General features: G+C 39.9%; 1 protein-coding gene across 1 annotated transcript in view; it reads right to left on the minus strand.

Annotated features, from left to right (window-relative positions):
• The window catches only part of LOC131223633 (endoplasmic reticulum oxidoreductin-1-like), a 36,843-nt gene extending 19,134 nt beyond the window's left edge, over window positions 1–17,709 (minus strand). Inside the window, exons 1-2 of the mRNA XM_058219086.1 lie at window positions 17,440–17,709; window positions 7,696–7,827 (exon numbers count right to left, since the gene is read on the minus strand). Coding sequence (XP_058075069.1) covers window positions 7,696–7,827; window positions 17,440–17,619 — 312 coding nt within the window. The 5' untranslated portion in view covers window positions 17,620–17,709. The remainder of the gene's footprint in view (window positions 1–7,695; window positions 7,828–17,439) is intronic.
• Window positions 17,710–27,724: the final 10,015 nt, after the last annotated feature.

Genomic DNA, 27,724 nt, shown 5'->3' on the forward strand with positions numbered 1-27,724 from the left:
CTTGTATTTTGTCAAGTCACCTTGAAGATCTCCCGTGCAATTTCCACTTTGAGTGTAGACCACTCCATGCATCCCTCCACTTGGAACGCAACTCCATTCCCATCCGTGTGCAAGGGCGCCCAATCTCATCATTGGCTAGTGAGATTGATCGAGCCCAAGCAATACTTAAACTTCTCTGTGATCACCGGCTTTGTCAACGTATTTGCGGCATTTTCATCCGTATGAATCTTCTGAAACTGAATATCTCCTAAAGTAATGAGCTCCCGTATCTTTTGGAACATCGAGTCGATGTTCATGATACACATTATTCATCGTTAGATGAATAGCGTTCTGATTATCGCCATGTAACTGAATAGCCTCCTGCTTCAACCCGAGTTCCCAATCAGACCTTTAAACCATAATACCTCTTTTGACACCTTCATCACAGTCATGTATTCCGATTCAGTTGTAGACAATGCTATCGTAGACTGTAGCTTAGATCTCCATCATACCGGTCCGTCTACTATTGTGAAAACATATCTCATAGTGGACCTCCTGTTGTCTAGATCACCTGCATAATCCAAATCCACGTAGCCTACAACTCCATCTGAAGTTTGGTATTCCCCGAACAGAATTCCAATATCGATTATGCCCCTGAGATCAAGGTATCTCGTATCCGTTACGATACGGCCATATCGGCCGATACGTAACGGTAACGACCGACACTGTTACGCGATATAGTGTTGAAACCACCCCCGATTTTGTGACCGTAACAATCGTTACAGGCCATAACGGCCGTTAAAAAAAAAAAAACCATTCCTTTTTTTTTTCTTTCTGTTCTTCTTCTTCTTCTTCTTCTTCTTCTCGGACTGCTGCGGCTGCGGCCCTGCTGCAGGCCTTCTTCTCCCCCTCCCCCCCTCTTTTTCTTTTCGGTTTTGCTCTCTCCCTTCTTTTTCATTTCAGATTAGAAAACACCAGCTATATAGCTGCTGTAGATACGTGTCATGCTAAGACGAGCGCTGACACTCCTCGAGCTCCGAGTTGTATGAACGGTTCAAAAGAGATCAAAGTTACATGGGCTCCACAAAGATGTATTTATTATATCTACACCGTTCATCTATTTTTGGAGATCATTTTAGAGCATTACCCAAAAAATGAATCATATCCTAAGATTGTTTGGACCACACCAAAAATAGCAGCGGAGATAATGATTTTCACCGTTAAACAATTCGTTAGCCCCACCATAACGTTTATTTTCCATCCAATCTGTTCATAAGGCCAAAAGGACCTGAATGAAGAGGAAAAACAAATTTCATATTGATCCAAAACTTCTGTGATCCCAAAAAGGGTTTCAATGGTGGACGTTCAATCCCCCACTGCTTTTTGAAGTGTGGGCCGCTTGATAATTAGATCTGTATTATTTTTTGTGTCAGGCCTTAAGACGAGCTCGCCAAATGAATGGATGGTTTAGATATAACACATACCTCATGATCGGACCCACAGGACTTGCTGACGTCAAATGAAGGGACTGCGTACAAGTTACGCAGCACATCGCACGAGTTGATAAAAGGTACACATGCCACATGGGCCCCACCATGATGTATGTATTTTATCCATGCCGTCCATCCATTTTGCCACATCATTTTAGGTCATGATCCAAAAAATTAGTAACATCCAAATCTCAGGTGGACCACATCATAGGAAACAGTGGTTATAGAATGCTCACCATTAAAAATTTCTTAGGGTCCACTGTAATGTTTATTTTCCATCTAACCTATTAATAGGGTCACATTGACGTGGATGAAGGCAAAACACACATGTCAGCTTGATGTAAAACTTTTGTAGCCCCAATAAATTTTTAATGGTGGTCGTTTAATTATTGTTGTTTCTTATGATGCGGTCCACCTGAGCTTTGGATCTGCCTCATTTTTGGGCTCATGCCCTAAAATTATTTGGCAAAATGGATGGACGGTGTGGATATAACACATTCATCAAGAGTGGGGTCCAAAAAACTTTGACACTCGTGTGCTACACTTCACAATCCGAGTCCTACCTAATTCGAGCCCTTAAAAAATTGTACACGAGACATGTATTGACTTAAAATTTACCAATTAAATTATGGACTGTAATTGCTAACTCAAAATGCCAAAATCAAATTGTTTGAATAGTTTTAATTGTTAATTTGTGGACGCTTATTTTTTTTAAATAGGGTCTTTTGGTTTTTTTTCATGATTCACTATCCAATAAATGTCCACCAATTCACAAGTGGGAAAATGCCAATAAATTGTATGAATTTGAGGCTGATTTGGGGCATGGATTGGTCCTCCAAGTCAACCCCAAATTGGCAACGCCATCTACCTGAGTTTAATTTCATTTTTTAAAAGAACTATTGGGAGAAATGATATCAAATTGTTAAGTATATAAATTAGATATTTAGAAAATTAAATATATAAATTTTGTAGTCAAATTCAGGTTATCTGGTTCATAAATTCATCAAACAATCCGATACAACTTCTCACCAAAGAGAGGACCGTTACACCACCATAAACATGTTCCAATTTATAAATGAATGCATATTTGGAATGCTTAGAATATTCCGGATTTAATCCATATTTTTTCATATTTTTTTGGCAAAAAATAAAATAAAATTGCACCATTACGGGTCGTTACACCCTCATATCATATTGGTATCGAAGGGCACCAGATTCATCATATATCTGCTAACCACACTAACTGTGTGTGAGATATATGGCCTCGTGCAAACCATTGCATACATCAAAGTCCCCACTGCACTAGTGTACAACACCCGTGACATTTCTGAAATCTCTTCATCTATACTTGGACACACCCTGGTTGACAACTTAAAGTGACCAGCTAGAGGTGTGCTAACTGGCCTAGCACTTTCCATATGGAACCTCTCTAGCACCTTTTGCACATAACTCTTCTAAGAAAGCCACAGTTCCCAAACTCTGTCTCTGCTTATCTCCATGCCTAGGATCTTCTTTGCAGCGCCCAGATCCTTCATGTCAAACTCCTTGTTTAATAAAGACTTAAGTGTATTTCTGTCTTATCCTTTGTAGCAATCAACACATCATCTATATAAAGCATAAGAAGAATGTAGGACTATCCTTAAGTACCATGTAGTACACGCAGCAATCATACTCATATTTGTTATACCCAATCTCCACTATGTAGGAATCGAACCGCTTGCACCACTGTCTTGGAGACTATTTAAGCCCATACAACGACTTCTTCAGGCTACACACGTAGTATTCCTTACCAAAGTCCTCAAAACCTTCAGGCTACCTCATATAAATGACTTCCTCTAAGTTCCCATGAAGGAATGTCATCTTCGCATCGAGCTACTCTAATTCCAATTTGGATTCCGCTACCATCGCCAGTAGCACCCTGATTGAGGTATGTTTCACAACCAGAGAGAACTTCATTGTAATCCATTCCTTCCCTCTGCGAGCGAGTACCACTTCGTTACGAGCCATGCCTTGTACTTTTTGACACCTTTCTCTATTAATGCTTCCTTCTTCCTGTAAGCCCATTTGCACCCTATAGCCCGTTAACCTCTAAGAAGTTCTACCAACTCACATGTCTAATTCCTGTGTAAAGATTCCATCTACTCCGCCATGGCCGACATTCACTTGTCACCGTTCTTTCTAGATTTCGCCTCTTGAAAGGTGGATGGATCTCCACTCCTCATGAACAATGCAAAAAACACCATGTCCTCAAACCTGTACCGAACTGGGGCTCTAATGATTCTTTTCTCATGTTTTTGGCTATACTTTCCCAAGTATCCAGCTGATTATTTTGCTCAGTGTCTTGCTTCTGCTGATTTTCACCTTCAATAACCTACTCAACTGGCTCCACCTACACCGACAATCTCTTGGTCTCACCATGTGTATCCAACCTTGCTGCAATGTCTTTATTGGTCCTCAGCATTAACGCCTCATCAAAGATAACATCTCTGCTAATGACCACCTTCTGTGAAACTGGATCCCAAAGCTTATAGCCCTTGACACATTTTTCATACTTAACAAAGATGCACTTCCTAGACTTTGGATCCAATTTCGACCTCTGTCCACTTTGCAGGTGAACATATGTTGGACACCCAAAGATTCTCAATCTTAAGTAATCAATGTCCTTGCCTGTTCAAACTTCCTCTGCAACCTTTGAGTCCAACGTTGTAGATTGTAACCGATTTACTATATGGCATGTTATGTTAACCGCTTCAACCTAGAAGCTCTTATGCAACCTCGCATGCAACCACACGCTTCTCGCCCTCTCAAACAGAGTTTTATTCACCCTCTCTGTCATCCCATTTTGTCGTGGGGCTCTTGGAGTTGAGAAGTTGCTTGTGATGCCTTGATCCTTGCAAAATTCTAAGAATTTCGCCTCTGTACTCCGTACCATTATTTGACCTGAGACGCTTAACATGTCTCCAGGTTTGCTTTTTTACCCCTGCCTTCCATTACTTGAATCTGGCGAACACCTCAGACTTGTGTTTCAAGAAGTAGACCCAAACCTTCCTTGAGTAATCATCTATGAAGGTCACGAAGTATCACGCTTTCCCTTAGATGGTACTATCACTTGCCCCCAGACATCGGAATGAATATAGTCGAGCACCCCGCTGCTAGTATGTGCAGCAGTCTTGAACCTTACCCTGCATTACTTGCCCAGGATACGATGCTCACAGAAATCCACCTTGCAGGCCTTAACTCCCTCTAATAGTTTTCGTTTGTGGAGTTCCATCATGCCACTCTCGCTCGTATGCCCTAACCACATATGTCATAGATTTATATCATTTGTGCCGAATTTTACGTGTGAGGTGGTAGTGACCTCACCTATAATTGTGCTTCCGACCAACTTCTAGAAATTCCCAACCTCATGTCCCTTCATCAACACCATTGCACCTCTAATGACCTTTAATACACCACTAGATGTGGTGAACATGCGACCATTCGTTTCTAAAACCCCCAAGAATATTATATTTTTCTTTAGCTTTGGGACATGCTTGACATCACCCAGAGTCTGTACGACTCCGTTAAACATCATTACCTTAATGGTCCATATTCTAATAGCTTTGCATGCTGCATCATTCCCCATCAGAACACTTCCAACATCATAGGACTTATAGGAATCGAACCAAGTCCTATTCGGGAACATATGATACAAACAATCCTAAATCTAGTATCCAAGTGTCTGAGAGACGACTCGTACATGAAGAGACAGATAGGTCTCCTTCTAAGTTCTCTTCTACCACACTCGTTGATTCGCCTTTGTTCCCTTTTCATTTGCTTTCCAAGTCATCCTTCCGTTTCTGGCAGTATCTCTTAAAGTGCCCCTTAATGCCGTAATAGAAGCATTCGCCATTTGCCTTCGACTTCAATTTGGACTTTTTCTTGTTAGCTCAAGATGCTCTACAGATCACCTACGTCCCTAAACCCCTTTCACGTTTAGCCCTTCCGCCTGAGAGTCCTCATCACTCGACTTCTTCCTCATCTCGTTAGACACGAGTGTCGCAGTGAATTCTTCAAGCTTTACTATATTCTTCCCGTACAGCAGAGTAGTGACAAGATGGTTGTATGATGGGGGAAGCGATGCTAGAAGTAGCACCGCTTTATCTTCTTCCTTGACTATCTCTCCGATCATGTGCTCCGGGAGATCCAATATCCTTCAATTTTAGCTCGAAAAGTTATTCACAAACAACTTATTTGTTAGGGACTTCGACATGTACAGATCTTCTAACTTCTTTCATATCTCCAAGGGAAATTCCTCATACAGGACATTGTACATAAACACATCTGATAGACACAAACGGATGGTGCTTATTGCTTTCTCCTCGAGATTGCTCCAATCATCATACGACATCTTCTAAGGTTTTGTTTCCAACAATGCCTTGCTCAACCCTTGTGAAACTATAATATTCTCGACCTTCCACTGCCATAAACTAAATTTGTTCTTCCCATCAAATTTTTGTATATCAAATTTTGATCATAACATCTTTATTGAATCCCAAACGTCCAACCCGATGCTCTGATACCACTTTGTTAGTATCGCGGGTCAACATGACACTCTTATACCACTTTGTTGCGAGCAAACCAACTTTATATCACAACACAACGATGTAAATCCGAGCCATGGCAAACCCGAATCAAACCCTAGGTGTTAGAAATTCAGATCTAACACCATCGTCAATCCACGCGCTTTGCGAAGGCACGATGAACGAAAATAGAACAATATAATAAAGCAGGTAACCAAACCAAAGCAAACAACCACAAACACATGATATTTTTACATAGAAAACCCTTGCGGGAAAAAACCACGGCACAAAGTGACAGAGATCTCAACTATAATCAAAACCTTAGAGTACACCACTCACCTTCTTCGATTACAGGATCGCCCGATCTCCCCTTGCGATGCGCACCTCTAGGAAACCCTAGATCCCTTGAGAAAATCCCTTCTCAAGCCCTTTCAAGTGTAGAAACACTCTCCCTTAGCAAAACCCTTGCCCCTTACGAGAAAACATTCATATTGTTTAAGCCTTATTCTAAAAACGAATTTAAATACCCTGGTTTATGCAAAATAGCGCAAACCCGACAGTCACACTGCCGTGAACATCACAGCGAGTCACGGTCGACCCTGTAACTCCATAGTCAACTGTGAACCCTGCAGAATGCAAGGCATCCTGCACAACAAGACATGGGAGTATGGGGCATTTCCTCTTACGTAATAACACAAGGAACATGGTGTTTATTGGAAATGCATGTTCGCATAAACTTTTCAATGCATCCAAATGGAAATGGAAATGGAAATGACAATGAGATGCAGAAATGGAAATGAATGCAGCGGGTTTTAGAACGGAAATGTCAACAGTGGTTTCTTCGTGGAAATGACAATGAGATGGCAATGAATAGCAAACATGGGACATTTCCTCTGACTCAAGACCACAAGACACATGGTGCTTCTATAGAAATGCATGTCCGCATAAACTTTTCAACACAACCAAATGGGCCCTTAGGGTCGTTTTAAGTTCTTTTACAAAGGAAACAGGGAGAGAAGATTGTTACTGATTTTGAAGAAAGACTTCCACTGAGGAAGAGGTTGGAGTCGCCAATTATGTATTTGTAAACCCCCTTTTCTTATGAGTTTGCTCTCACTATTGATTTACTCTTGATTTCCTTGGACTATTAGACTGATATTGCTTTATTCTTGCCTTTTTTTGGGATATTGATTGCTAAATCTCCAGTGGAGATTGATGTCTCGATCCTACGGTCAAACCCATGGTAGTTTAGTTGATCATAAGGATCTGGCATTCAGATCTGCCACAGATAGGGAAGTTTGCAAAGGGTACTAAATATGTGGCCCATGTCAAACACAAGGAACAATAAATGGTTACATGATGCATGCATGCAAAATCTGATTCATATATTACAAATCATCTCAAAAAATGAGATTGTTGTACCAAAAGGATTAAGGCAGCATAATTGTTTTCTTTTAAATAAATTTTTTTGAAGGATATTTTCTTTTAAATAATGCAAAAGAGAATGGTAAGATTACATTTGTAACATGACATGCTTCGACAATTCATCTCTGAATGGAGAGGAGAGCCACATAAGATAAAATAAAATAATCCAAACATCCATAACAATATAAACTGATACAGTGGTATGTCCACCTCTACCTCATATCTAGATTCTACTTCACCTTGAAATATCGGAAGAACGGGGTCGTGACAAGTTCTTGGAGTACAGGATGCAACACTTCCTCATTAAGAGTGTCAACGGTCTCGTAATCACAACAACAATCCTCCACAATGCCAGTGTACTTTCGTGAATCCTGCCACAAATTTGAATGAGCAAAAAACCAGTAAATTGAAAGATATTCAAAACATAAGGAAACAGAAATCAAAAGATCGTGTAGATTACATGACTGATTTTTTTTATTTTTTTTTTAAATCTCTATTTTTTATCTTTAGAGCTTAATGGTGCATTAGGATACTTGGTTCACTACATTGGCTTAGTGGTGTATTAGAATGCTCAATTAAATTCAACTAGCTTAGTAGTGTGTTAGAATGCTCAGTGAACACAATTGTTATAATTCGCAATAGAAGAAATGACAAAAGCATGGGACATGGTTACAAATATTGCCAAATATCGACTGGACACGGTATTGATGGAGGAACAAACTAGAGACACACATGGCCCCATCTGTATGCAAGTACAGTTCTTTAAAGCTTGGTTGTGCATTGGAATGCTCAATAATCAACTCAACCACAATTCTAGGCTTTTGTTTGATCAAAGCAACACCTTAGAGAAAATTGGAGCTGGTTCCTACTTATGAATTTAATGGAGCTCGGCCAGTATTTTTTTAGTAGTTAAGCTAGGTTCAGCTGGACCCCTGCCAGACACTAAAGAAAATCAACTGCATGCATAGGCGATGAACTGCTCCAAAATCATCATTAACAATAGCATGAAGCGGATGGGGAAGATTACATGATGAAAGAAAATAATAATAATAATTATTATTATTATTATTATTATTATTATTATTATTATTGTAAAATAAAATTTGAAAGATGATCCATGTTGCTTGTCCGTGATGAAAGAAAATTAATACCTAAGAAGTTATTGAAATTGTGTGAATTGTCTACCACAGCGTGTGCGAAAGGTTGGTGGAGCTATAGAATTATGGCAAAGTCCTAGAGGGGAGGTGATTAGGACCAAATAAAAATTTCTTTCATAATTTATATAAACTAATTTACCAATTACACTAATCAAGGTAAACTAACACTAAGGCTTCCAAGCCAAAGTGGGTCCAATGACATAAACTACAAAGGATATGTCAATTAAGCAACTAGTCTATGAGAGTTAGTGAACTTGTGTGTGCTTTACAAGTTAAGTGTTTAGCATTCTGATGCAGGACAATTAATCACTTGCTCTAACAGGGGGGGGCATTTTCACACCGAGCTCGAGTGAGGTGGCCTGTGGGATGCAGGGGCACACTCGGGGTGGGTGGCCCACATAACCCATGGATTTGGGGCCCGTGTGAGGCGGGTGGCTTGTGTAAGCCGGAACCCATGGATTTGGGGCTCACGAGGAGTGTTCGGCCGAAGACCTAACCCATGGACTTGGGGCCTAGGCTATGAGATAAAGAGATTAATTCACCATGCTCTATCAGTTCAAGCTTTTAGAACAAGTGGTTAATTGTCCTGCGTCACATTCATATGATTTAACTAATCAAACACATAATCAAGAATAGAGTTGTGCTCTAATAACAATCACAAACACAAGCATGTAAAGTGGTTCAGTTTCTCTACTCCACTCCAAGTGGATGCACTCTCCTCGAGTGTACCGTTCTTCACTATCTTAGGAGTTTTCAATAGGTTCACCCTTAACCTTTATAAACGTACACTCCCGCCAAAGGCCTACACAAGGACTTGCACACATACTCACCCATGATGGTGGTGATACAATCCTACACAAGAACTTACGCGATCCTGCACAAGGAAAGAGTATGTGAACTCTTACAATTGGCAACGAACTTGTTAGATTGAACCCCTTTGTAGCGTCGTGCTTAATATGCTTAATCGATGCTCTCCCGTAGAGCTGTACACGAGTCGAACCAAGTCGAGCTTGACACGATTCGGCTCGGCTCGGCTCGGCTAGTAGCTAAACCCAGCTCAAACTTGACTCAGCTCAGTCCTCGAGCTTGTCTTGCTAGCTCGGCTCAGTTCAGTTAGCAGCTTGGGCCAGTTTGAGCCAAGTTCGAGCATGTTTGGCATTTTCTCAAACAGGTAGAATGCATCTTCAATTTTTCACAGAATGTTAAACAGTAACAATATTTTACAGGTATTTCATCAAACACCTAGAGAGCAACATCAAAATCAAACACCTAGGTGAGCAAGCATCAAAATCAAACAGCCGACGTATCCATTCCTTCCTCGCCAACATTTCGTTGAGTTATTTCATCAAACACTCGGCAAGCAACATTCATATCAAAATAACCGAGTCACCAAGCTAATTCGATCCAAGTTGGTTCGAGTTTAGGTTCAATCCAAGTTGAGTCGAGCTTGGGCAAGCTCGAACTCGGCTCGAAATTTTTTCGAGCTCTGAAAACCAACTCGACTCGATCTGAATCTAATTTCGAGCTTTTCCGAGTTGAATCGAGCGAGCTGACCGAGCTAACTCGACTCGTGTACAGCTCTACTCTCCCATGCTTCAATCCTCTTTTCTTGTGCTACCCCGATCTTTATAGCCGGTTTTCTTCCGCTTCCTCGAATCAGCTACCTTACGCTTGATGCTCCAATGAGGCCACCAAGCTAATGGGAGTGGTTTGGTTGAATCTCCTACAACTAAAAGCTTAGCTGGTTTCCAAATGAGGATTCACCTAGATGGGCATTCTAGAGGTTTACAAAACAAAAGATTTGCATATTGGATTGGTGTCTATCCGCTAAAGTGTCTATCCACTAAAGAATACAAAGAAACAAGATCATCTTCATAAGGAGCTTGGAATGCTCATGAGAGATTAATCACATGCAAGACGACTTGAATTCCTTTGGGTGAGAGCCTATAAGTGTTGGAATACACTAGGGCTTCTAACTCACTCAAAAACCATCATTTTGCTCAAGAACCGAATGCCCATTTTATAGGAAAAGGTTTCCAACGGTTATAAAATGGCTAGTTAACGGCTCTGTCGATAGAATTGAAAGCCCCTTCAATGGAATCGAAGGTCCTTCAATCTCATCAAGAAAATCTAAGAATTATCTGTTAAGTTGCTAGACTGTTTCTTCAATCTCATCGAGCTGGTCTTCGATTCCCTCGAGACCCATCAATAGGATATCGTTGGGAACGAGGAACACTCAAAAACTACTGTTTTGGGCTATATGCATTTTACAACAGTTTTACACCTCTTTTAGCCTATCTTATCAGGTTCCAATATGAATCCTAAGGTTAAGGGATGATTAATCAAGGTTTACCCATTGAGGTTATGATCATCTAAAGGCTACGTTGTTTTGAATCTAGTGTTAAGGTTACCAAGGCACCTCAATTTACCTATTTCTTCAATCCTTGATGCTCCAAGACTTCATGTGTCTTCGGTCTTCAGCTTCCAAAGGCTCAACCGACTCACTGACATATAGACGCACGTGATTGACAAATAGGAGCACAAATCAATGCACTAACGGTCATATTTGACACTAGAGAGAAAAACAACAGCCATATTGCATTCTCTCCAACAATGAGAAATTTTCCAATCTTTAAAGCTTTGAAGGAGAGTGTCAATCTTAGAAGCAATCAACATAATGGCCTGTGTCGCTTCCTTGAGCAAATATCAAAATGTCGAAAGGGAGTCAGATTTAGTCCATAATCTTTTGAAGCCACCATAGGCCCCGACACGGCATGCTTCATTGATTACAATAACTCGAGAAAGCACGGAACATGATCAACTTTCTCATGGATGGTGATCATTCGCTCCCAAGCATGGCCCATAATGATCCCCCAAATGCAAGCCCTTAAAGTACCTGCCAATCCATCTAAATTAGCTTTACCCAACCAAGAGCTAATGGAGCCCAATAGTAGGAGATAGACATTGAATGCGAACATCCAAGTAGGATATCTCAGTTCTTCAGATAGCCTAATTGGAATTCTTATCACTTTTCTTATTCGTAAGTTACCTATTACTTGAGAAAGCCGTAATGAGATTTTATTTTTATTTTTTTTCACTTCAATTGATTGGAAGATTTCGATTGGCTGTGGAACCTCTCATTTCTTGCAAACGAAATATTCGAAATTGTCACATTCAAGGTGGTTTGCCTCAAATGATTAGATATTTATCTCCTTTGTGCAATGACACGGCAAGTTCAGCCCCAAAGGAGGCAAGGATAGTGGAAGCAACTAGGAACGGTTCTGGCCTAATGGGTCGAGGAGATCTTTCCAAGTCCAAGCGGTGAAGTTGCGATTGAAGAAGAGATGGTCCCTAGTTCCCTTTTCCTCATTATAGGAGACAAAGCAGGCCAATGGATGCCATGCCAGATTGGATTATCTCTAATCCTGGTCCTATCTTGAAAGGAAAGACAAGCACAAAATCGCCTCTTGGGATGGATAGCTTCTTTCTCCAAAATCAAATCCTTCCAGGCTACAGTAATAGACGCTTCAAGCAGAAGCTCCCAGGTAAAAGAAACAGACACTTCTCTAGAGGAAGATTTAGGCTAAATGGTAGAGAGTTGGTGGAGTCATAGGCTGAGAGACGAATAGATGAGATTTCATTCCACACAACTTCTTGATCTGTGGAGTGTGTGTGGGTGTGTGTTGGGGGCGGCAGCCCAAAAGGCCGTTTAGGCTCACTTAAATGAAATCAAACATAAGAAGCTCTTTTCCGAGAACTGGATCTTGGATACTTCCATTTCCAAAAGGATCAATAATCCTACCTTGATGGAGCCATGGGACTCAGATTGGAAACTGGTTTTTGCACCATTACTTATAATGAAGCCGGATAGGGGAGGCTCCACGACCGTTTGAAAATAATTGAACATGAGGAGCTCTCTTTTGAACCTAATAACTTGGGTAATCCCATCTGCAAAACAGTTAATAATCCTACCTTGAGGTATTTATGGGTCAAACTAGAAACTCTCTTTTTGAACGCTACCTGTGAATTGAGCCTTTGGCTTTGTCCTTAAGCTTGGTGATACTCCGCCATCCTCATGAGCAATCAGCAGCACCTTTGGCATCCCAAATGTTTTCCCATAATACATAGCATGCATCCCATCTTTCCATAGTGACTTTCTCCCGACGGCTAGAAATCAAAATTGTTTATGGAGGGCAGCATCATTCCATTTGCAAAGAGATCTGATTCTGAGGCCTCCTTCTGCCTTAGGCTGGCAAATGTCTCTCCAGATGGCAACCGTGCACATGGCATATTTTAGCTCTCTGCCACCCCACAAAGAGTTGAAGAGAGTTTGCCAATCCTGTATATGGCTTCATGAGGAAGGTTAGAGGTATTGAACCAAAAAATGTGATAGGAGACAAGAAGCAACTTTAGCAACTCTTAAATGCCCTAAATCTTTATCCAAAAAAGGCTAACAAAGGTCAAGGTTCATTCTAGAAGAGAATAGAGCTTGACTAAGATTGATAACTTGGAAGGCTCCTTCAAACATTTTGACGATGTTCATGATTTGGCACTTGGGCTTATCTTTGAGATATGAGGTAAAAGCTTCACTTTTTTTCTTTTTTTTTAACTGACATCTAGACCCAACCAAGAGTGAAATTGCCTGAGAATTCCTTTATAAGGAATAAAGGATTGAATGGGCTGAGGGAATATCACCATATCATCAATGTAATTGAGATAGGAAAAGAGAGCCATTTAGGGAAATTTATTCCACTAGGAAGGGCTGCATTACTAGTAAGGTTAGGAGCCAGCCTTCTTTTAAAATGCTCGATTATAATTTCATCAATGGAGTGTTGCTTGTTTGAGCAGCTTCCATCATCAAGCTAAAGTTTATTGATACAATTCCTATTTCTTGGTTACCAAGGAGGCATGGAAGTAACAAGTATCTTTCCTCTGTCCATCTGGCATTTTCTTTGATATTAAAATTGATGAGGACATCCGAACACCACACCAGAGGAGGAGGACTGAGCCAGTCTCCTCATGGCTAGATGACCATTACATGGGGCCCACTTTGCCCAATTCACATTCATAGCCGTGTTGGACGACCCCACATGCATGTTCATGCATCTTTAAAGACCCCACACCGGGAATATGCATGTGGGCTGTATAGCTTGATGGATACATCAAACCGTTGAATCGAGTGGACATGATGATTGAACCGTTGGATTTCAACCATAGACCATTCTAACAGTTGGATCGTCATCATCGGACATCTTGATCATGGACTCCCATAGGCCATGAAATAGTTTGGTTGTTTAGTTTGTTTACAAGTTTCATTATTTTTTGTATGGCTTATATTTGTATTAAGATTAGAGAATTATGAACAACTTTTAATTATCTAAGCGTCTTTATGTTGAGAATTTTATCTGAGAGCGCCTTTTTGTAAAAAGTCTTTTCTGATACTATAAAGAGTTGGACATCCCCACCCTAGCCATTATGCATGTTATGAATGAAAGAGATTTCTCTCATTTTACCTTGAGATTAAGAAAAAAAAAAAATCAATATATGATTGGATTGGTAGTTCGCAACCACAGAGAACGATTACCAACTTAAGGTTTCTACTTTTCTCTCTTCTCAACAAGCTATTATCTTCCTTCTTCATCTCTTCCTTTTTTCTTCTTTGTTACCATCCAAAATCTAAATCGACTAAGGTGTTCCATATCCGTTACAATACGCCTGTAAAGGCCGATATGTATAGGTAACGGCCATGACCGTTACGCGATACGGAGGTGAAAAGGGGCAGTTAGTTTTTTGAGACCACATCAGCCGTTACGATGGCCGTAAAAGCCGTAACAGGGCATAAAAACGATCACTTTTTTTCTATTTAAATTCATTTTTCTCCTCTTTTTCACTTTTCTCACTCTAAAAACTCTCCTATATCATTGTACAATAGATTTCAACCACTCTTACTATAGCTTTTAAGATTAAAATTGTGGATTGAAGTGATATGAGCAAATAGAATCTCCGAGGGCCTTTTTTCAAAAAATTGAAAAAGTAGTATTTATGCCTTTTTCTGATTTCTAGTTCTAATGCTTGATTGTGATGTGTAAACATTAGAGCCATATTCATATTAAACAATTCACTAGACCCGATACAACACTCTCACCAAAGAGTGGACCATTACACTATCATAAACATGTTCAAAACAAAAAATAAATACATATTTGAAATATTTACATTATTTTTTATTTTCTAGATATTTTTTTCAAAATTTTTCAAGCAAAAGAAAATTTTCAACCGTTACGGGAGTCGTAACGGTCATTACGCCCTCATATCGGCCATTATGGCCGATACCCGTATTGGTAATAGTGGTGACCATTATGGCCACTGTTATCAATACAGAATACCTTGAAATCGACATCCCAAGTCGAAACCGACCACAGCCTTGTGTAGTGGCCCCCTTGCTCTTGACTTCCCTTTGCTTCCCTAAACTAATTTCACCAAATCATAACCCTTAAATTTCAAAATCCCTAATTTTTCCAAACTCAAATCCCCAAAATCTAAAAATCCCTTGTCCAAATCATAAATCCCTAATTCCTACAACCTGAAACCCATATTCCCAATTTTAGAAACCCCGACTCCTAAAACCCTTAACCCAAAATCTAAAATCCCAACCCGAAACCTTTCAAAACCTCAACCATAATATTCCAACCTTAATTCCTCTAAGCCTAGATACCCTAAATCTATTTCCCACATTCTCTAGCCTTTAAACCGCCCCAACATGTCAAAACTCGTGCAAGACACATGATTTCCATTGAATCCGGATCTAACCCTATGCTAGGATGGGGGTTCTATCTCCCATAGGTCCTGGTTAATCAATAATTTATGAGATACACATTAAGGGACTGTCATAGGCTTGAATTTGGACTGTCATGAATCTGAAATTTCTGAATTTATAGTACATTAGCTTTATTTTGTCGTTCCATTGCTCTAGTTAATCTGTCTTTTAATTTCATTGGCGTCATATTAGGTTAGATCATTCCATCCTGCATCAAAAATCTTGTTGAATAATTTTGTCAACCAAAATAACCCAGTATCTCACATATACTTCCAAACCTTTATTAGTATACCATTTGGTTCGAGGGCTTTACCTGTTGTCATCTTTCTCAAAGCTTTTTTCACTTTGGATATCCTAATCTTACAAAAGTATCTATCGTCTCCGACATCATTTGAGTATATGATTCCTTCTATCTTATGCTCTTAGTGTAGTTGTCATTTAATGAGTTCTAAAAATAGCTTCTCAACCTTTCATTGATCTCATTGCCCATAACTAGTACCTTCTACTTATCGCCTTAATGCATCCAACATGATCTAATTCCCTACCCTTTCTATCATTTTTGCAAGTTTGAAGACATCTTTCTCACCTTTTCTTGTCCCCAATTTATTGTACAGATCATCATAAGCCTTAAGTTTGGCCTCATTTACTCCTTTCTCAACAATCTCGTTGGTTTTCTATATTATTCAAAATTTTCAACATTGCTAGTCCCTTGCCAAGCTTTGAAACATGAACACTTTTTGTGAATAACTTCCTATTCATAGCCATTCCACTATCAAATTTCCTTGTATGATTGGCTTTTCCCTCTATACACTCATAAAACGTCTTTTGCCACTTTCCTAGTGCGCTCAATTCATCTTTTGCCATCTCATTCCACATAAAATTTCTTTCTTGATATTCTACGTTCCTTCTTACATCAATTGATTTCTAATTAACATTTTTTTCTCCTTCTACATTCCACCGCCTAGTTTCTAGACACCTATTCATTTTGCTTCCTTTCTTCCGCTCCTAATGTAAACAGTCGGACTCTCTCCTGGCATTACCTTGCAAACCCTTGCTCATTAACCTATGTTGCGTAGTCAGACACTCCCTTTCTCGTGCCAGCATTCACAAAAATGCCCAAGGAATTTTTTTTTTTTTTGGGGGGGGGGGGGGTTGTGGTGGGGTTGTAGTAGACTATACTTCAATGGATGGTAAAATCACTATCCACCTTGCTCATACAAGCTTGGGCGTGAATTTCCTACAACCCTGTTATAGGGAGCACATGTAACCAAAAGCTCTGTGGGGCACACGCCTCGACGTCTGAGTGACATCCACTCCATCCATCAGTTTTGCCATCTCACATTAGAACATGAGCCCAAAGATGAGGTAGATTCAAAATTCAAGTGGACCACACTACAGGACCCTTGATGTTTAAAGATGATTCCCACCAGGATGAAGGGATAGAACAGATATCAGCCTGATCCAAAACTTATGTGGGCCCAAAGAAGGTTCCAATTCTGCGCGTTCAAACCCCACCGTTTCTTGTGGAGTGGCCAATTTGAAATTTGAATCCACCTGATTTCTGAGCTCACGTCCTAACATGAGCTAGCACAACAGATGGTCGGTGTGAATATAACACAGACATCACAGTGGGCCCGACAGAGCTTTTGATTGTGCCGACTCGCTGTGACAGTGGTAGCAAGAAATTTGCATCTTCCAAGCCCTGCAAACGTTATCCCCAAATTGAAGATGACTATCCACAATCAAAATATGGGCCATACCGATCAAAACTAAAGATCAAACATATATAACATTAACCGTGGATCTTTTCCTACACGCGGCCCACCTTATGAGCGGATTAGCACAATTTCAGGCTGGATGATCTTCGTAGCCCACCTTCTGGATGACCAGTCGCCGTATGCAACTTAAACGACAGAGATATGCACAAGGTCGACAGTAGATCCGTACCATGCATGGAGGTGTATTTGAACGGAAAGAGCACAAAATGGAGAGAGAGAGACAGAGATTACAGTGCATTGGCAGGATTTGTTGGTAAGACCAAAGAAGGAGATCTTGGGGGCGTTTCTGAAAGTGGCGAAGCCAGCGAGGAAGATGAAGATGAGGGCCCCACACACGGCCCATCTCCTACCGTTCGTTGAGCGCTTCTTCCGTTCTACATCATTACCCTCCATTTTCTTCGTCATCACCATCGATCGAAGATCGGTCTCAGTCAAGAAATGTATATGAATTTATTAAAATATATAAGAAAAGCAGATGGAGAAGCAGGTGAGAGAAATAAAGGCGGTTTTGGAAAACGGAGGGAAGAAGGGGCGAATAAAGCAGACGGTGGAATTCTACTGACGACACTCCTTCCATGCGCGCCGTTCATCTGGTGGACCAAACGAGGACGCGGATTGCCTGGCCATGAAGTTAGGTGAGGCCCTCCGTAATACTTGTGAGAAATCCATGCCGTCCATCTCTTTTTTCCAGATCGTTTTAGGATATGAGACAAAAACTGAGGCGTATCCAAAACTCAAGTTGACCATACGAGAGAAAATAGTAGGGATTAAATGACCATTGTTAAAACATTCATACGGCCACGGAAGTATTGTATCAGGTTCAGCTTTTATTGTTTTTGGTTCATCCAAGTAGGAATGACCTTATAATCAGTTTGGATGGCAGATAGACATAAGGTAGACCCAAAAGTTTTCGACGGTTACCATTTCTTAACCCATTTTTCTCTCTCGTGTGGCCTTTTGAGTCTTGGATCCAAATCAATTTTTTCTCTCACATCTTAAGATGACCTGCCAAAATGGAAAAACAGAATGGATTTATTACAAACATCACGGTGGGCCCCTCCTAGATTTCCAGTTGAGGAACTCCATGGGAAAGCCTTTCCCAGACAATCCGCGTCCGATCCGAATCAGGTTAGTCAGAAATCAGATATGATGGGCCCGAGTGGTCTCCTATTAGTTTAGAACCATTTTGCAAATGGCAATGACTAATCCTCCCCACGCTTGAGTCCCATAGTCGATCAGCACACGCCTAATCTGACCAAGCAATTCAATCAACATATGCCTAATCAAGTAATCTTAATCATCCAATAAATGGCCTTTGAAGATAAAATAATGAGTGTCCAAACTCTAAAGAAAAAGCAACGGCTAATATATCTTTTCAGCGTAATTTTTAGACTATTCGGCTATTCTCCATGACTCCATCCACATTTGGTCAAATGATCTGGACGGTTTGGATTGCCACATAAAACTGTTTCGGTTGAAAACTCAACTCCATTTCTAAAATGATGGTAAACTAACGTTGGAATCCACGCAAGCTACGAGACATTGACCAAGCGATCCACGTTCAACTTACTTGTCCTGTGCCAGAGTAGGCTTGAAATTCGGGCCTGGGCCACCGGGGTAATGACCGACTCTCAATTTGTACATCCGTTCATTGATGGGAAACGTTGATAGGATGGGACTGATGAACCAGTCAGAAGAACTCGGGAACGGATTGGCTACTCCCCCTGCCACCAGCCAATGGCGGTAGGTGGTCCCCACCATGATGTATGTGTTTCATCCATGCCGTCCATCTATTTTTTTTAAAATCATTTTATGGTATGAATCTAAAAATAAGTTATATCCTAATCTCAAGTGGACCACGTTACAGGAAACAGTGCTGAATGAACGTTGAACATTAAAAGCTTTTTGTGGGCCAGAAAAGTTTTGTACCAAGCTGATATTTGTTTTCTCCCTTCTACTGGGCCGGTATGACCTAATCAACATATTTTATATCAAATAAATAGTACAGTGGGCCTTCGGGGGATTTTAACGGTGGATATCCAATCAATATTATTTTCCTGTGGTGTGGCCCACCTGAGATTTATATCCTCATTTTTAGTAGCAAGCCCGAAAATGATCTTTAAAAATGGATGAACGGAATGGATGAAACACATACATAATGGTAGGGCCCACAGTGCACCGACTATCAGCCACCGGGCTGATGGCAGGGGAGTAGTTATTCAAGCCATCGAATATTGGCTTTTATATTGGTTGACGAGAGCCGTTGCTGGTTGCTTTCCTAACCGTTTCTTGGTCGGCAACCAAACCAATTCAAAGATGAGAAATTTTCTACTGTACGATCCATTTAGGGCCCACTCCTCTTTTAAGCCGATTTATTTTTAGCTTCCAAGAATAAGCAAGCCCCAGTTGTACAGACAGCTTTTCACCGGTTGAAAGTGTTTTCTGAAAGCTGGGGTTTACTATGGCTACAGATTACAACCGTAGCCATTGAAAGAGGGGGGACAGACTGCCACAATCATGGTAGCAATGCGCTTCCTTTTTTTTTTTTTTGCCCTACATGGAGAACTTTATTCTACCTACATTTTTCTCTAATACATATTTATATAAATATGTATATATAAGCATATAAAAAAAAATTCTCTCTTTTTTTTTTTTCATTTCTTTCTTTATTAATTTAACAAGAATATCTTCTAAACCAAAATTAGTTACTTAACATACCTATATGATTTTAGGGTAGGAGAAGCTACTTTAGCTAACCAACCTGGTTATTTTCCAAGATTCCATCAGGTCGATGGTTAAAAATCCATTTCATTTACTTCACGATCAATTTCATTCATTTCATTTACTCCGCGATCAATTCCATGTATTTAATGGTCAATCCCGGCGATTCCCCTTCACTTCACAATTAATTCAATGCATTTCGCTATCAATTCCCTTCACTTCACGGTCAATTCTGTGCATTTCACAGTCAATTCCGATGATTTCCCTTCACTTTACGGTCAATTCAATTCAATTCATTTCACGGTCAATTTCCTTTACTTCGCCGTTAATTCCGTGCATTTCACGGTCAATTCCCTTCATTTCACGATCAATTCCATGCATTTCATGGTCAATTCCGATGATTCCCCTTCACTTCACGGTCAATTCAATTCATTTCACAGTTAATTTCCTTCACTTGATGGTCAATTCTGTGCACTTCACGGTCAATTTCATGCACTTCACGGTCAATTTAATGCATTTCACAGTCAATTCCCTTCACTTCACTGTCATTTTTATTCATTTCATGGTCAATTCCAACGATTTCCCTTCACGGTCAATTCAATGCATTTCATGGTCAATTCGCTTCACTTCACGGTCATTTCCATGCATTTCACGGTCAATTTCATGCATTTCATGGTCAATTTTGGCGATTTCCCTTCACTTCATGGTCAATTCAATTCATATCACGATCAATTCCCTTCACTTCACGGTCAATTCCATGCATTTCACGGTCAATTCCCTTCAATTCATGGTCAATTCAATGCATTTCATGGTCAATTCTCTTCACGGCCAATTCCATGCATTTCACGGTCAATTCCGACGATTTCCCTACACTTCGTGGTGAATTCAATACATTTCACGGTCAATTCGCTTCACTTTACAGTCATTTCCATGCATTTCATGGTCAATTCTAGCGATTCCCCTTCACTTCGCGGTCAATTCCCTTTACTTCATAGTCAATTCCCTTCACTTCACGGTCAATTCTATGCATTTCACGATCAATTCGCTTCACTTCATGGTCAATTCCATGCATTTCACGGTCAATTCCCTTTACTTCACGGTCAATTCAATGCATTTCACAGTCAATTCCCTTTACTTCACGGTCAATTCCATGCATATGACGGTCAATTCCCTTCACTTCAAGGTCAATTCAATGAATTTCACGGTCAATTCCCTTCACTTCACAGTCAATTCCATGCATTTCACGATCAATTCCCTTTACTTCACGGTCAATTCTATGCATTTCACGGTCAATTCCCTTTACTTCGCGGTCAATTCCCTTCATTTCACAGCCAATTCCATGCATTTCACAATCAAGTCCATCGATTCCCCTTCACTTCACAGTCAATTCCATGCATTTCACGATCAAGTCCAGTGATTCCCCTTCACTTCACAATCATTTCCATTCATTTCACGGTCAATTCCGACGATTCCCCATCACTTCACGGTCCACTTGATAGTTAGATCTATCTTATTTTTTGTCTCAAGCCTTAATACGAGTTTGCCAAATAGATGGATGGTTTGGAAATAACACATACCTCATAATGGGACCCACAAAAAGCGGTGGGGATTATAATAGGGAAAAGAAAAACAACCACCAAGTCGTGGTTGACCAAGTTGGGACCCGGTCGATCGGATCGAGACCTGGTTGACTGGATCAGTGGCTACGAATTATTACCGTAGCCATAACCGTAGTGGTGGGGATTACTACGGTTATAGCTACGGTTATAATCCGTAGCTACTGACTCGGTCGATCAGGTCCCAACCCGGTCGACCTCGGCTGTTTTTTTTTTTTTTCCGTTGTAATCCCTACAGCTTTTTGTGGGTCCCATTATGAGGTATGTGTTATATCTAAACCGTCCATCTATTTGGTGAACTCGTATTAAGGCTTGAGACAAAAAAATAAGATAGATCTAGCTATCAAGTGGACCACATTGTAAAAGGCGGTGGAGGATTGAACGTCTACAATTGAAACCCTTTTAGGGGTCACACAAGTTTTGGATCATTATGAAATTTGTTTTTCCTCTTCATCCAGGTCTTTGTGACCTTATGAATAGATTGAATGGAAAATAAATGTTATGGTGATCGTGAAATGAAGGGGAATGTGATGTTTTATTTAAACCAACATAATTTAAATGATTTTTAAACTCGCAAGTATACGAATCAGATGTAGATACGGTACGTATTACGAGATCGTTCCCACGATGACTGGTCGTCACAATTCAAATCTATGATTCTCCTTAACTAATACAACAAATAATGGAATGAATTACTAAGCACAATTTTATGAAAAACAATTAATTAAGAACAAGGAAGAAAATTCAATCAGAGGGAGAGCACTAGGACTTTCGAATCCACCCCTAATTATCCTAACCCTTGTTTTGTCTGTTGATTCACCTTGATCTAGATTGATACCACTTAAATAGAGAAAGCACAATCTGTGTCCTTAATCGGGCATACAGATTGTCTAATTCCTTTAAGCAATGCCATGAATGACATATCCCATATCCTTGGTCGGGCATAAGGGATGTACAATTCATTAAAGCATCCTGTTTCTTCCTCTATAGGAAACCTGTTCCTGATCAGACACAAGCACCTATAATAAGCATCCAAACAACATCTATATATATACTTTGGTCAAGTTCATAGATGGAGAAGTATAGAATTTAAACCCATAAAGCCCACTTAAAGAAAGAAACAAATTAATTGAAATTCAAAGTAAATCAACCAATACAAGAGCTAATCAAATTAGGAGCTTCATCTCAGCCCTAGCTGAGAGATTAGTGACCCATAAAATTCATGAAAAATATTAAATAAAATCATAAAAATTAAACACCAAACCAATCGATCTCTCTCTTCTTTCTTCTCTTTCTTCTCTTTCTTCTCTTTCTTCTCTTCCTTGCTCCAGATCTAGAATCCCCTGGTTCTGAATGCCTTTCCCACGTCCAAAACTCCCCTTTTATAGGTATAGTGGTGAGTATTCGGTGGCAGAGTCGTAGAAGGACTCGAAGTGCAATTTTTCGCAGCCGTGATCGGTGGGCCACACAGAGGTATTTTCTGGAAAATCCACCCCGTCCATTGGATTCAGGACGAAATTTCAGTCAAGAATGGGTGGTTTTGAATGTCCATTGACACGGCCCAGAGAAGAAAATACAAAAAGATCAGTTTTGAACGTCGCCGGGTAGCCCTTTTGTGGCCTCTGTATCACGCACGTGTGCACGCATGAGAGAAGAATATCAGCATGGTTTTGAAGCTCTCGAACCACTCTACGAGATGGACGGCTCGGATCGGCCGTACGGTTAACGGGTGGGGTCCACAAACAGCCGCAAAAACAGACAGCGACCGTCCGTTACGCGGACGCGAAACCCGCTGCTGTTGTGATGGTGGGGTCCACATACTTGGTATTCTAGAAATCCACTCCGTTCATCGGATGGAGAGTGAAAAAACGGTTGGGAATGCCCAATTTTGAGTTATTTTTGTGGTGGCCCACAGAGTTTTGAACTCACCGTCCGTTTTACCATTGAACGGTTGAAAAACTAGTATTCATTGTACTTTCCATTTCCGTCACCTTGGCGTGGATTATGGCTGCCCCAGGAAGCGGATGGATGGTTTGGATTGTCCATTTGGACAATAGGTGGGACCCACAACCGACGACCGCAGGTCGTGTTTGCGGACGCTGGAACGGCGGGCGAGAGAGAGAGACGGGTCAGCGCTCTCGCTGACCGTCCCAGCGGTGCGGTGCGCAGCCGGCGCACGTGCGCTTTATGCACACACTCACGCATGTGGGGCCCAATGTAATGTTTGTGGGAAATCTGCACCGTCCATCCTTTCCTTCATATAATTCCAACCGCCAAAACCAAGTTTGAGGCAATTCCAAATATCAGGTGGGCCCCAAAGTGAAGATTAATGGGCTGATCTGTCCATTGGACCACTTCCCGAGATCCTCAATGGCTGAAATTTAATATGTACGGTTAATTTACGGCCCTCATCTCATGTATGAAGTTTCGAACTGATCGGATAGCGGGAACCATGTGATCTTGCATTCTGGACCCTTTTCGGGCCCCTTTGGCTTGCTTTCCTCAGATCCCAGGCGTGTAAAATCTTCATTATTGGTTCTCTGGAGTCCATCCCGTGCTCTGGAAACTTTGGATCATGAAATCCATGCCTTTAACATCAATTTTCAATTAACGCTCCTGACTTCATCCTGTAACAAAAATACAATTAAAATACTCCATTAAGCATTATCATACACGTAAAATCTGGTAATTACTGGGGTCTGATATGCAATATTTGACCCTGATCAGAATGACCATGAAATGCATGGAAATGACCGTGAAGTGAAGGGGAATCACCAGGATTGATCGTGAAATGCATGGAATTGACCGTGAAGTGATGGGGAATTGCCGGAATTAACCATGAAAGAATGGAAATGACTGTGAAGTGAATGGAATTGACTGTGAAATGCATGGAATTGACCTTGAGGTGAAGGGTAACCGCTAGACTTGACCGTGAAATGCATGGAATTGACCGTGAAGTGAAGGGATTTGACCGTGAAATGCATGGAATTGACCGTGAAGTACTATTATAGAATGAAAACATATTGTAGGCAATCAACGTCCAAAATTGGATCAGTGTTCGATGGACCCCACTATTATATAATGAAAACATAATGTGTAATATATGAATCTAGCATTGTTTAATACATTGTATATGGTATGATCTTCGGAAGGGCTGGACTGCTGCAAATCTTTGATGGACCGTTGTGCAAAGATATTCCAAATTCAGGTCCTTGCTCTTGCTCCAGTGGTAGACTCTTAGGAGTTTCAACACCTGGTCAAGGGTTCGAGCACCCATAGGTGGTGAAATCCCACTAAGGCGTGAGTGTGTGTTAAAAAAAAAAAAAAAAAGATATTCCAAATTGGAAGATCTCAGCCATCAATCAATCTGACCGGAGTAGTATACAACGTCTATTTTACTTCAGACCCGCTGTAAAATACCCTGCTGGGCGAACCATGTTTCATGTGAATCCTAAAAGCTTTTATAGGTTTAAGAAAGAAGAAGATTTGAACTGAAACTCTCCAACTCCATGATTCTCGATTCAGAATTTAAAAAGATATATCTATAATTAGGATGAATGGTGTCCTCATAAGGTGTGAAAAACGTATTATGAATCATATTTTATTATTACAACAAAATTTTAAAAGATCTTAACAAGAATATTTTAAAGACTTATTTGGATAGACAATTATTACAAGCACTACAATTTTATAGTATTTATTTAAATACATAATTTGACATATAATTAGGTGATTAAATGCAAATGTAATATATATATAAAGGAATTCATGATCATTAAGAATTTAAAATGCATTGCAATAAAAATCTCATTTTCAAACATAAATTAATTTGACATTTTATTAATGTAAAAGTATTATTATTGTACTTTTATCATACATATCCAAACACGAGACTTCTTGGTCAAATTACTTATTGACTAAGAGATAAGTATTGTAATTTTATAATTCATTATAGTCATAAATTAGCTATCTAAATAGATCCTAAGGAGTAATTTGAATAGGAATAAATTGAGGTGAATGGAGGAAATGAAATGGTAGTAAATGACTCCGAAATAAAATGAAATGGGAGTAAATGACTCTCTAGGGGAGGATTTAGAAGTAAATGCAGTGAAATGTCTTTTTTAATCTCCATTGGAGAGTCACACGAGTAAATAAATGGATCGCTACACACATCTAGTACACATGGCAGGAAGATGATAATCCAAAATAATCTATAATCAACTACACTAAAATCATAACAATAGAATAATCCAAACCGTCCAAATGTTGGCCACCTAAATGGACGATTAAAAAACATTGGCAAGTTTCCTAGTTGTGATCCTTATGTTTGTGGCCCACTTAAAGCTTGAAATTTCCTCATTTGTAGGAAAAGTATGTATTTCAATGGGCTTATTACAATCAATATGTTAAATATCACATTTGTACATTAACTTGGGATATTAAAGCTAATTTGGGATATTATATACGTTCTTATGAATTTATTGAAAAATTTCAATGCATTTCATTTACTTCCATCCAAACACAACTAAGCCATTTACTCTCAATTTACAGTTACCTCCATTTATAAGCTCCCGAACGAGCAAGTTTCCATCTTCACATTCTAGTCTCACCATATCCAAACAAGTCTTAAGGTTTAAACGAGAGAGAAAGGTGGAGCTCAATCTTCTACTCGATGAGATTGACAAGTGGCGAAGGGTCTCCACGTTTATTTTGATGTTTACTCCTTCATACTTTACCTCAAATTGAGCTAAGGGGTGGCTAAAGGCCACATTTTGAGTTCACGAAATGATTGTCGTGGAAAAAGCTTGGCGAAAATATCAGTCACTTAATGAGTAGATGGTACAAAACAAGTGACTAAAGATCCTAAAGCCAACTTTTCGTTAACAAAGTGGTGATCATTTTTTATATGTTTGTCTTGGAATGAAAAATTAAATTAATCGTCATGTGAAAAGCAGACCGATGTAGTAGGTTAAGACAGATGTAGGCCACTGAATGTGGCCTACGAGCTCAACCCCCCTTCCCCACATAGTTCGTTGTGTGGAAAGAGTAGGACGCTCATGCACAAGCCACTTTTTTTTTTTAGAGTGCGAGGTATTAATGGTTTAACCTACCTACCTTCTTTATTTTCTCGGTTGCACAATTCTTTTAAAAGAGGTAAAGAAGGAATACATTGTTGTCATTGTCTTAAATTTATCTATAACATACTCTGTCGGTGTCATCGACAAACCACTCCATTCCATCCAGCAGATGTCAATGCCATCGACAGATGCTCAATCCCATCGAGAAAATTCGAAAAAAAATCATAGTTAATTATTGGACAGTTTTAGAGTTATTATTCGATGACATTGAAGGTGGCTTCGATGTCATAAACTGGCCTCGATAATTGTTGATGTCATCGAAGGTGCATGCAGAACTATGTGTGTGATTTGTTTCTTATTTCTATTGTGGTGTTATATATATATATATATATATATAGATATATATATATATATATATATATATATATATATATATATATATATATATATATATATCGGGTGTAATTGGGATTAGGGGTCAAGTAGGGTTCTCTAAGACATTTATAAGGGTTTAAGAGTATAGATAGGGATTTCGAGGAAGTTTTTTGGGGTTGTTCAGATTAATAAGTTCATCAATCTCTTATAATATTGTTTTTAATAGGGTTGTACACGAATTAAGTTAGCTCGATTAGCTCGCTCGACTCGACTCGAAAAAGCTCGATTCAACTCGGTTCAAAAACTGAGTTCAAGCCGAGTTGAGCTGATTTTTTGAGCTCGAAAAAATTTCGAAACGAGTTCGAGCTTGCCTAAGCTCGACTCAACTTGGATCGAACCCCAACTCGAATCGAACTCGGATTGAACCAATTTGGTGACTCAGTTACTTTGATATTGATGTTGCTTGCCAAGTGTTTGATAAAATGACGCAATGAAGTGTTGGTTGGTGCCAAGAAAGGTATGTATATGAAACAAATATCCTTTTTTCTTGATTTTGATGTTGCCTACAAGGTGTTTGATGAAATACCTGTAAAACCGCTGCTATTGTTTTACATATAATGGGATTTTGAAGGTGCAATCCATGTGTTTGTGAAATGTTGCACAGGCGAACTCGGCTCAATCTTGGTTCGAACTCGGCTTGAATTGTCCCGAGCTACTAACTGATCT

This window comes from Magnolia sinica, chromosome 13, assembly GCF_029962835.1.
Source record: "Magnolia sinica isolate HGM2019 chromosome 13, MsV1, whole genome shotgun sequence".
NCBI classification, from domain to species: Eukaryota; Viridiplantae; Streptophyta; class Magnoliopsida; order Magnoliales; family Magnoliaceae; genus Magnolia; species Magnolia sinica.